General features: G+C 32.2%; 1 protein-coding gene across 3 annotated transcripts in view; it reads left to right on the top strand.

Annotated features, from left to right (window-relative positions):
* Window positions 1–13044, top strand: part of FANCL (FA complementation group L) — a 78519-nt gene that overhangs the window by 62165 nt on the left and 3310 nt on the right. For all 3 annotated transcript variants that reach the window (XM_067704996.1, XM_067704997.1, XM_067704998.1), the window contains 3 exons: window positions 10018–10168; window positions 12299–12382; window positions 12927–12972. In XM_067704996.1, coding sequence (XP_067561097.1) covers window positions 10018–10168; window positions 12299–12382; window positions 12927–12972 — 281 coding nt within the window. The remainder of the gene's footprint in view (window positions 1–10017; window positions 10169–12298; window positions 12383–12926; window positions 12973–13044) is intronic.

Below are 13044 nucleotides of genomic sequence, written 5' to 3' on the forward strand. Positions count from 1 at the left end.
GCGGGCTTCTCATTGCGGTGGCTTCTCTTGTTGCAGAGCATGGGCTCTAGGCGTGTGGGCTTCAGTAGTTGTGGCTCGTGGGCTCTAGAGCACAGGCTCAGTCGTTGTGGCGCATGGGCTTAGTTGCTCCGCGGCATGTGGGATCTTCCCGGACCAGGGCTTGAACCCGTATCTCCTGCGTTGGCAGGTGGATTCTTAACCACTGCGCCACCAGGGAAACCCCTGCTTTTGAGGTTTTAAAATTTTTATTTTTTTGGTTTTGCTGATAATTTCTTTTGTCTTCCTTCTACAGTTTTTTTTTCCCTCTGTTTATTTCTTTAAATTATGTATATGGGCTAAAAAGGTTGACATTTTCCTTTGATTAATGAATTAACCAGTTTCAGTGTTCTGGGTGTAATTTTTGGATCTTCATCATATTTGAGCTGTGTAGTTGCTTTTCTATACCTGCTAGAAATTTGTGGTTTCAAACCTATTCCCAAACTCAGAAGTTTTAAAAGACTGAAATCTTGTCCCTATATTTTAGAAAAAAACAGTAGTTGTATAATGCATGTTTGACTTCTCCCCTTAAATACATGGGGATATGAAGTGTAATCCAAATATTTTGATTCTGGTATAAAAGTTCTTTTGATTAAAGAGGAAATGATTGTTGTACAGTGAATCATATAAGTTATGTATAATTTATATATAATTTGAATGAGAAAATATGTTTATAAACATGATTTGGAAATAAATGGGAGTATGTTATAGTAATTGGCATCTTGAAAGGAAGTATACCTACTTTTAATTGGACAGAATCACCTACTTCATGGATTTTCAAAGTTATATTTAGAGTTCTTGACTTTTAGAGCTGGAAGTCACCTTAGAAGTTATCTACCACACACTCACATTTATAGATGTAATATTAAGTCTTTAAGAGGCTGGGTATGTCTTGATATCAGATACTTTGTTACCCGTCAAGATTAGAATGGTGACCTCTCTGTGTACTGGGTTCTTTTATCTTTGTATTGGAGTTCCTAACATAGTCCTGACACATGGTTGAAATATTAGTTTCATTGAATTGAGTTTAGTATGTTTTTCACTGTACACATTCATGAAATGAAAGGATAGCTGACAGACCATTTATTTCTATTTCTACATGTGCTCCTTTATGATTATACAAATAATATATGTTATTGTAGGAAGTATGGAAAAGTACAAAGAAGGAAATAAAAATTTTTATATAAAGTGGGTTTTTAAAACCACACTACCCAGGGACTAGTGAAGCCTTGGAACAAAATCATTGGTGCTGAATTAGAACAAAACCACTCTTGATTATTCTGGAATGGATTAAGGGCATGTACCATGGTCCCATAGGACCTATAGAATGCTCACCTCTTCAGTGATGTTCTGTAATAAAGCAGTGACTAGTAATGGGAGTGCTGTAAGAAAGAAGCCACACCATGGAATTGAGCTACCTCAGTTATTAAAGGAAAAGTTACTCTGGGAAAGCAGACGCCCATCCCGTATACCTCATTATTCTCACCATCCTCTAACTCTGAGGCTTTGCTCATCTCTTCTCTTTCTGTTACCTGAAATTTTGCAATTAGAAATAATGTCTAAACTTATGAAGTTGAGTATTTTTTATGTGATTATGTGAATTTTTTCTCTAGGAAACTGTCTTTAATCCCCTATTTTTAAAAATACATATGTATTTTAAAAATTGATTTCAGTAACTTTTTATATTAAGGGTGTTAATCCTTTGTCTAATATGGTACAAATATTTTTTGATTTGATAGAATTTCTCTAGGTCAGGGACCATATGTCTTTTAATTATAGTGGCTATCAATTTTAAGCATATACTGTATCCTGAGCACTTAGCATTTTATATACATCATCTCACTTAAATCTTGTAAGGATTAACAGTATTTCCATATTGCAGAAGCTAAGTGAGATTAAGTAATTTGCTGAGAAAGATGCAACTAGTTTTAAGTAGTGGAACTAGGAATGAGACTAAATATTTGACTACAAGTCTATGAACTTAACTAACATACTCTATTGTATCTTATATCAATCAGTATTTACTGTAGAGCATAACACCTACACATTGTACACATTTGCTGTATTGAATTGTATTAAGACATAATTCATTTTGTAGTATTACTTAGTTTTGTATAACTTGGTATGCTATAAATGAGGACATGCATTCGTTGATTCTTGACCCTGATAGTTTGTTGTATATGGCTACAAATTGACTATTTTAAGTTAAAGTTAAAACTTTTCTCCATAAGTCTAATTTTATAAACTGTGTTCCATTTTTACAAATTCATTGTATGCTTCCCTAAATCCCAAAGTTGGTTGCAAAAATAAATAAAATATTAAACATCAACAGTGAAAAAAGAGTGAAATTAAAGTTATCACGTAAATGTTCATAAGGATGCCTTTCTTTTCCCTCATGAGCTTGAATCTTTTAGAAATATGTCTGGTAACATTTAGACTATAACAGGGATGGCTGTTGTTCATTGTTCCACCTGTAGTTCTCAACTTTGCACATTAGAATCACTTGGGGAACTTTTGAAATTCCTAGTGCTAAGGCTGCATTGTAACAAGATCAATTAAAAAGGAATGGCTGAGAATGGAATGTAGATATTAGTGTTTAAGTTCTCTAAGTGATTGCAGTGTGATTTTTTTTGTAGAGAAAGTTACAGGTAGTGATACCATTTGTGTGGTTTGTTATCTATGTCCATAGTTGAGTGAAATGCTATATTTTACGTAGAGAATATAAAATGCATTTTTTAACCCAACCTTATGATACTCTGATTAAGAACACCTATTACAGACATTTCAAAGATTATAACTGCCACATAGAGTGAGCCGATTTTCTCAGAAGGCATATTTATGTTTTGTTTTAGAGATGGTTTTAAATATATAGATTTAAAGATTTATGTAAAGAGATCAGTTGTTAAATATTTGAAAAAAATTAGTCTATAACCTAATCCAGAAAAAATAGTTTTAATTAACTTTCTTAGTTATAATAAATAACTCATATAAGTTATATAATTCCTCCCAATATTTTATTATAAAATTTCAAACATACAGAAACATCGAAAAGGTTTATGGTGAATATTCATATATACACCACCCAGATTCTATAGTTAACATTTACTGTACTTGCTTTAACACTTACATTTCCATTTGTACCTCTTTCCGTCCATAAATCCATCTGATTTTTGAGGCCTTTCAAAGTAATTTGCATGTATCAGATCTTTCCCCCAAATACTTACTTCAGTATGCATACCTTTAACTAGAGTTCAGTTCTTTGTAAAATTTGGGAATAATAAAATGCATAAATCCTAAGTGTATCATAAGTTTCAGTAAATGAATATACTGGTGCAGTCCATACTCAAGATGCAGAACATTACCATCATTCAGTCTCCTCTCTCTTCCCAGTAAATATCCGTTGTTTTTTTCCCAACCATACCTTAGCTATGCCTGTTCCAGACTTCATATCAACAGAAGCATATAGTATGTACTCTTTATGTACGTAGGCTTCTTTCACTCAACAGAGTTTTGAAATTTCCATGTTGTGACATGTATTAGTAGTTTTTTCTTTTTATTCCTGAGTAGTATTCCATTGCATTAATATACTAGAGTTTATCATTTCTCCTATTGATGGACATCTGGACTTATACCAATTTTTGACATTTATGAATAAACTATGAACATCCTTACATAAGTCTTTTTATGGACAGCTAAGTTACAAGTAAGGATATATTTAGTTTTTAAAGAAATCGCCAAATCTTTTCAAAAATGGTTGTGCCATTTTATACACTCACCCACAGAATGTGAGAGTTCATGTTGATTTACATCCTTACCAACATTTTGTATTTTAATGTTACCTCTTAATATTAACTTTCTCACCTTTTATCAGAGTTTTTCTTTATCTGATTCATATGTTATTTTACATTGCATATTGTCTCGCCCCCACCCTCTAAAGAAAGAAAGAAAACTTAAGGCAGTTGCACAGTAGTTTTGGTGTGATGTGAGACTGCTCATATTAAAAAATGAGGACTTGGCAATTTTTATTTTTGAAAAAAAAATTTTTAGAGAACTTTTCTCCTTGCAAAATACTTACTGAACTTTGATATCAAATTTGGTCATATTACAGGGTACTTCCTTGGCATTTATGGTGATGTATATAGAATATTTAATTGCACTGTTAACATTTAAACTTTTTTTCCCCCATTTTCAGTACGGTAATCAATTGAAAATTAAGAGTTTGTGAATGATTTAACAGACAAAATAAGCAGTTGTAGAAAAGTTTTTTTTCAGAGGCTTATTGATAGAATAGTTTTAATGTCCACTTCATTAAAATTGCTAAGAGAAATGTTTCTGTGTCTCACTTTTCACTTTTTCAGACTTTCTTTATTTGGAACATAAAAATACTGTGTAAAATTTGATTATGACTTTTAAAAAAAATTTTTTTTGAAGCATAGCTAATTTAAAATGTGTTAATTTCTGCAGTACAGCAGATATATACATTCTTTTTCATATTCTTTTCCATTATGGTTTAGCACAGGATATTGAATATAGTTCCCTGTGCTATATATAGTAGGACCTTGTTGTTTATCCATTCTATGCATAATAGTTTGCATCTGCTAATCCCAAACTCCCAATCCATCCCTCTCCCACCCCGCTTCCCCCTTGGCAACCACAAGTCTATTCTCTATGTCTGTGAGCCTGTTTCATAGATAAGTTCATTTGTGTCATATTTTAGGTCCCACATATAAGTGATATTATTTGGTATTTGTCTTTCTTTTTCTGACATTCCTCAGTATGATAATCTGTAGGTCCATCCATGTTGCTGCAAATGGCATTATTTCATTCTTTTTTATGGCTGAGTAGTATTCCATTGTATATTTATACCACATCTTTATCCATTCATCTGTCAGTGGACATTAACGTGGTGTCCGTGTCTTGACTACTGTAAAACGTGCTGTAATGAACATTGGGGTGCACGTATCTTTTCGAATTATAGTTTTCTCCAGATATATAATCCCAGGAGTGGGATTGCAGGATCATATGGCAAATCTATTTTTAGTTTTATGAGGAACCTCCATACTGTTTTCCATAGTGGCTGCACCAATTTACATTCCCACCAACAGTGTGGGAGGGTCCCCTTTTCTTCACACCCCCTCTGGCATTTATTGTTTGTCAATTTTTTAATCATGGCCATTCTGACTGGTGTGAGGTGATACCTCATTGTAGTTTTGACTTGCATTTCCCTAATAATTAGCGATGTTGAGCATCTTTTCATGTTGCCCATCTGTATGTCTTCTTTGGAAAAATATCTATTTAGGTCTTCTGCCCATATTTTGATTGCATTGTTGATTTTTTGATATTGGGTTATATGAGCTGTTTGTATATTTTGGAAATTAAGTCCTTGTTGGTCAAATCATTGCAAATATTTTCCCTGACTCTGTAGGTTGTCTTTTTGTTTTTTTTTTATGGTTTCCTTTGCTGTACAAAAGCTTGTAAGTTTGATTAGGTCCCATTTGTTTATTTTTGCTTTTATTTCTGTTGCCTTGGGAGACTGATGATGACTTTTAGGATTTGAAATTCACTTCTTCTGTAATTATCAACTGACTTCTAGTTTCAGGGTGGTTGTTTTATGGGTTTTTTGTTTGTTTTTATTTTGCTGTCATTTTTTTTAAAAAAAACATACCTTTTCTGTTTAAAATACAGAGTTAGCATTTTAAGCAGAGATGTGTTTAGGATTTTATTTACATTCAAGCATACAAGAAATGGACAGTGTGTTTGGGGGAACTTACTTTCAAATGAAAGATACCATGTGACAGCATTTTATGACTTTTTGGTTAACTTTTCCTTGGATTTTCAATGAAATAGGTAATTATAGATTTTAAAATATAGATATAGATGGAGAGAGAGAAAGGAGAGGGACACTACTATACTGATTTTTAAAAAGAGTTGTCTCTTCAGCAAACAGTGTTGGGAAAATTGGATATCCATATGCAAAAAAGTGAAATTAGACGCCTGCCTCATACTGTATACAAAAATCAACTCAAAACTAATTAAAAACTTGAACATGAGACCTGAAACTGTAAAACTACTAGGTGAAAACATAGGGGAAAAGCTTCTTGATACTGGTTTTGGCAGTGATCTCTTAAATATGACACTGAAATTACAGGCAACAAAGCAAAAATAGACACGTGGAACTGCATCATACCTTTAAAAGGCTTCTGCACAGTAAAGGAAACAATCAACAAAATGAAAAAAGCAGCCTATGAAATGAGAGAAAATATTTGCAAACTATCTGATGAAGGGTTAATATCCAAAACATACAAGGAACTCCTGCAACTCAACAGCAAAAAAAACACCTGATTAAAAAAATGAGCAAAGAACTTGAACATACGTTTCTCCAAAGAAGACATACCAATGGCCAACCAGTATATAAAAAGATGCTGAACATCATTAATTATCAGGGAAATAAAAATCAAAACTAAAACATGGTATCATGTCATAGTTTTGATCTGTTAGGATGGCTATTATCAAAAACAAAACAAACCAACAAACACTCCCACAAAGTAGCCAGTATTGGCAAGGATGTGGAAGAACTGGAACCCTTGTACACTGTTGGTGAGAGAGTAAAATGGTGCAGCAACTATGGAAAACAGTATGGAACGTCCTCAAAAAAGTAAAAAATATAACAACCATACGATCCAGCAATCCCACTTCTGGGTATATTCCAAAAGAACTGAAATCAGAGTCTTGAAGAGATACCTGCACTCCCATGTTCATTGTAGTGTTACTCATAATAGCAAAGATATGAAAAAATCCAACTGTCCATCTGTTTATCTGTCATAAACAGATGAATGGGCAAAGAAAATGTGGTATATACAAGACAGCTTTAAAAAAGAAAATCCTGCCATTTGCAACAATATGGATGAACCTGGAGGATATTCTGCTAAGTGAAATAAACTAGTCTCAAAAGGACAAATACTGCCATGATTCTACTTATATGAAATATCTAAGTCAAACTCATAGATACAGAGAATACAGTAGTGGTTGCCAGTGGCTGGCGGGTGGGTGAAATGAGGAGTTGGTATTCAGTGGGTACAGAGTGCTAGATGAATAAGTTCTAGAGATCTGTTGTACAATACAGTTAACAATGCCGTAGTGTGCACCTAACAATTTGTTGAGAGGGCGGATCTCATGTTAAGTGTTTTTAGGGATCTCATGTTAGAGATCTCTTGTTAAGTGTTGGCTATATCTATTACCTTGATTATGGTGATGGTATTATGGGTATATGCATATGCCCAAACTCAACTTGCACATTAAATATGTGCAGTTCTTTGTATAACAATTATACCTCAATAAAGCTGTTAAAAATGCCAACATACTGTCCACCAGTTGGTTTATAATGTTTGCATCTAGTGATTAATGACTTTTATTGTAAGCAAAGAAATTACTGTATTAGACTTACATAGTACAAAAGTCAATTTAGTTAAAATAGGGGGCTATGTCTAAAGGAAGAAAATTCAGTTAGAAGGTTGTTTTAGTAATCTACTTAAATCTATGCTTAGATTCCTGGCTTGGGCAATAGGGCAAGTAGTAGTCCCTTTCACTAATTAAAAAAACAGCGGGAAGGGAATTTTTCTTTGGGAAGATGATGAGATCCGTTTGGAACCATCCAGTTATGGTGTGCATCTTAGACAGCCATATAGATGTTATCTACATAGAAATGGCTGAGTAGGTTTGGAGTTCTCCATCTGGCTTAAAAAAATTTGGGAATGATCATAGGGAATGTGGTTACTGAAGCTTGGAGTAGTAAATACACCCACAGAAAGTATTTCAGTTTACTTTATGTAAACATATCTGTGTATACATATGAAACAATATTAATTGTAAGCCATGATAAAGAACTGTGGTTTTAATCACTAACGATAACATAAAACATAATTTGCAAGGTACTTGTAAATAATGGTGACCAAATAGAATGGTGGTCATCAGTGATTATTTTCTTATGTCAAATAGTTCAATTTACTTAAATATTTATTGAACAGCTCTTGGGACTTGTGTTGCTTTTATTATGTGGTAGTATCACAAAGACAAAACATCACTTGGAGAAGAACTGCACTTAAAACAGTTTATTGTAAACCAGGAAATTATAGTATCAGGTTTGCAGAATACAAAAATCAGCTTTAATCACAATGTAAATAATGGGCTTTAGGGGAATATGACTACAGGGGAAAAAAATCCCGTTAGAATGTTGGTTTGAATGGTTTTAAGAGAGGGACTGATCTGTTCAGGTTTATATTTTAAATAGGGTACTCTGCCAGAAGGTTAAGTCAAGGATGGCAAGTCTGAATATGGAAATAAGAATAGGGGATTATTTTAATAATATATAATAATACTAGGATTAATAGTTATCAAGAAATATGTTAAATATGGACTTAAGTCTTATGTTAACTTACAGAATTTATTAGGTATCAGAGGAAATCTACAAGGACCAAAGCTGCTTTCTTATTTGGGTATGTAAAGAATGGTGGTGCATTCAGTGAAAGAGGAAATAAAGTGCAGCTCACAGTTAAACAAAAAAGAAACACTTGGGTATTTAGTTTTCTGATTTCTGGATTCTGGCATCTAAACTTGTGGATAAGTATGGTATACTAGAAGAGAATATTCTACCCTCAATATACTAGTAATAAAAGGTTATTTTTACTCATTAAGCTCTAGTTCCTACTCTTAACTTTTAAAGAGTTGAAACTGCTTTGGTGAATCTGTGCTATGAATCCATCTACATGTACACCCTGACTCAAGTGATGAGATGAAATGGGTTTTCCTTAAGTACATAAGTACAAAATACATGTTTAAGGACGTGAGTTCTTTCTTTTCATCTTACTCAGGGTGTATCATATTCTTGAATTGTTGCCTTGTATCAGTTATTTTGGATGAATACATTTGATACGAGCCAGCAGTTTTTCAGTGACTTTTTTATGTTTTGCTTATTTGAAACAGTAAATAAAATCCTTAATTCTTGGGCTTCCCTGGTGGCGCAGTGGTTGAGAGTCCACCTGCCGATGCAGGGGACACGGCTTCGTGCCCCCGTCCGGGAAGATCCCACATGTCGCGGGGCGGCTGGGCCCGTGAGCCACGGCCGCTGAGCCTGCGCGTCTGGAGCCTGTGCTCCGCAACGGGAGAGGCCACAACAGTGAGAGGCCCGTGTATTGCAAAAAAATAAAAAATAAATCCTTAATTCTTTTTAAAACTGTTTTAGTTTTGATGGCTTTTTATATAAAATATTTAGTAAATAGTTGTATCTTTTAACCATACCACATTATTTTATAAGAAACTCTTGACTTTATGAATTGATTTTTAAAATCAATGATGGCTTTAGTTCTTGTCATTTAGTGAAAATGTATTTAATTCCCATAAAGGATTAATGCCTGAAATACTGAATTCAGAGATTGGCTAAAAATTTAACATCAAAAGAAATCCTGTTTGTAATTTCTGTTGAATTCTTTAAAAGTGTGTAAAACCTTTTCATACTCTTTGTCTAATTAAGTCTGCAAAGTTATTTACAGTGTATAAAAGTAATTTAATCAAATTACAAATAGCACTGTATTTAACTTGATAACTGAGCGAAAATAAAAATATTTTCATACTAAAATTGTAGACACTATGCTAAATGTATATTGTATACGTTAATAATAGTAATTATTAATACAAGGTATACCTTTCCATACATATAGTACAAAATGCATCATAATAAATATGGTTTGTAAAAAGCAGTTCTTTCTTGATAAGTGCACAGTCCAGTGACAATCAAAAAAGAACTCTGTTAATACTAGTAGTGGTGAAGAGATGTGAAGCAGGGAGAGTTGACTGTTGTTTACTAGAGTCTAGTTTTAGCTGAAATGAAACAGAGCTTAAAACTTGTAAACTGAGTTGTATCCTAAGTGAAAGATAATCCACTATTGATAGTGTCATACAGCTTATTCAGCTTTCGTCTTTTCACAGAGCTCCTTAATAAGCATTCATAGTCAGTTTTTGGCAGCACTGGAATCACTGAAGGCATTCTGGGATGTTATGGATGAAATTGATGAGAAGACTTGGGTACTTGAGCCGGAAAAACCTACAAGGAGTGCTACAGCACGCAGAATTGCATTAGGTAGAGTAAAAAAGGATTAAGGAGGTTTTTTAAAGGTGTTTGATTGTATTTTGTATTACTTAGGAAAATGAATCTAAGATGACATTGGACTCTTAGATGACTTGTTTTGTATGAAGTCAACTATTAAAACTTTGGGAGATGAACTATGATTTCTTTTATTACTATGTATTTAAATGTAAATATTTCAAGTAGAAAGGGCAAGTACTGAGGTGTTTCATTACAAAAGGTGATGATCTAATCCATGGAAGTAGCATTCAGAGATAGTATTTAATTAGCTTTCAATTAGCACAGAAATTGTGGAGTAGATTTTTCAGAACTTCCATTACTTAGGAAAAAAACTGTGTTAGAAATAATGAAGTCTTCATTCGTGAAACTAGACAAGTACGAACAAGTTTGGAAGTATTTTCTGACAGAAATATAGAGGAGGGTAAAAGAACCTGAAGTGGGCCATGCATCCCATTGAAGAGTAGAAAGAAAGCTTTACAAAATAATAATATTACCATATTCTCTTTACTATGAGATGATTGTTTTATGTATTCTCATTATGAACAAGCAATACATGAAGTCAATTTTAAAGCTCCACCTCTCAAGATTTTAGATGTTTTAAACTATATTTGAGTTCACAGTAAATACTATATAGTTATGAAGGATATTTTGATATTTTGATGTGAATCATATCCGAATTAGTTTCTACCCAGGCATAATAGATTACCTGGGGGGAAAAGTGACATGTTACTATGAGAAGAGGAAAGTATAATTGCGCAGCAATTTTACAGACAGTACTGTTACTTAACAAGTTTGAAAAAGTCTTAACAGTATTTAATTTGGAATAATTAACCAAGTTATGGTATATTTGTGAACAAGTAGATACTAAAATGTTTTCTTCAAAGAAGTGCAGTAATTTATTATCTTAATGGCCCCATTAAAATAATTATTTCTCTTAGGTTATGATTAAATATACTTCTTATTTCTCATTGTTCAGCATAAACAACTTGGTATTTATTCACTCTCCCTATATTTACCTTTTAGCTCCTTTTTTTTCCTTCAGGCATTGATTTGCCCTTTTAGGACCAGGTTTTCAGCAAATTAATCAAAAGACTAGTTGATACGACCATTGTTGTTGAGTGAAAGTACTTTCTGGAGCCAGTAGGTGACATAAAGGCTAACATGGAATATGTGTTCATGTAAAAAAATGCATTAACCAATGAAATTATAAATTAACTTTTTGTAATTTTTTCTTATTGAATTACCTGGACTTAATTTTTTTATTTTACTTGATTACCTCTTTTTGCTAGATCTGTAATAATTGTATTTATATTGTTGCCAACCTGAGCCAGAGGATTATTCTATAGTGTATAGAATTTATCAAGACATTTTTACCATAAAAATGAAATCCAAATTAAGCTTAAACAACCACACTGTGTACCTTCAAAAAAAGCAATAAAATTTCTGAAATTTGTACATACTCTAGTACAGTTAAAATTTATAAAAGAATTTAGTGCCAAGTAGAAATAGCTTTTCCTTAGATTCTGTAAACTGTTAGTTGTTTTTGTTATTAAATGAACAGTTTCCAAAAATTTAATATGAATTGACCCCTTTGTTAACTTATCCAGGAAAGCTTCACAGGGAGATAAAGATTTCAGAAAATGTTTTTATAAAACTCAAATCTTAAACATTTATTTTTACCATTTATTGTATTTTTAGTCTTTTATGTTTGTTCTATTACTTTTCAAGACTATTACGATATCATTTAGATTATTTCTTAAACTTGTGACTTGTAATTTTTATATATTAAAGATTTTTCACTCCATAGAAAATTTTTATTCAAACTTTAATGCAATTCTGACCAGAAATCGTATCTAAATTAATTATATTAACTTATGGATTGGCTCTGTTTTTTGAAACTTGGGATCCCCAAATCTTTAGTCATGATCAAAATTTTCAAATTACTTCTTTTTGTTAAATTATAAATTAGTAGTATATTTACCTTTATAAAAAACTATATATATAATACAATTAGTTAATCTTTCCTTGGGTATACAATGAAATAAGTACCCAGACAAATACTCCTTTATTTTTTGTTTCATTATCTGTTCTACTTCTAAAAGCTTTAATATTCTTTTATTCTAGGGAATAATGCTTCGATAAATATAGAAGTAGACCCCAGGCATCCTACTATGCTTCCTGAGTGCTGTTTTCTTGGAGCTGACCATGGTATGAGATCTCAGGTTTAAATGTTTTTAACAGAATTATAAAATATTTGTCTACCACTGTAGACAAATAATTAATTGTAATTACATATTATAATTAAAAATTAATTGTAATTAAATATTCTAACATTAATATATTAATGGTAAACATCTTAAATGAAAATGTCTCATTGTGAACTGTGCACTTCTGTGTTTTAATATATAATATATATGATTTAGATTTTCTAATCACGTACTTAGGAAACAAATCCTGTAATTAACAAATATTATGTGTATTTCAAAGTTGCTAATAGATTAGATCTTAAAAGTTTTCATCAAGAGTAAAAATCTTTGTAACTGCATGACAGATGTTAACTAAACTTGTAATCGTTTTGCAATATATACATATACCAAATCAGTATGTTGTACACCTAAATCTGTAATACAGTGTTATCAATTATAGCTCAATAAAAAGAGAAAAATTCTGTGCCAAATGTGACTTTACAAAATGACCGCAGCAAACCCTAAATTTTTAAACTTTTTTTTTTTTTTTTTTTTAATATTTGAAGTGGTAAAACCCCTGGGAATTAGGCTGAGCAGAAACATACATTTGTGGTAGGTATCTTTGCAATATAATTGTTACTTTTCCATGATTTTACAAATTTAATAACAGGTTTTTTTCATGTT

This window comes from Pseudorca crassidens, chromosome 14 (genome assembly GCF_039906515.1).
Source record: "Pseudorca crassidens isolate mPseCra1 chromosome 14, mPseCra1.hap1, whole genome shotgun sequence".
NCBI classification, from domain to species: Eukaryota; Metazoa; Chordata; class Mammalia; order Artiodactyla; family Delphinidae; genus Pseudorca; species Pseudorca crassidens.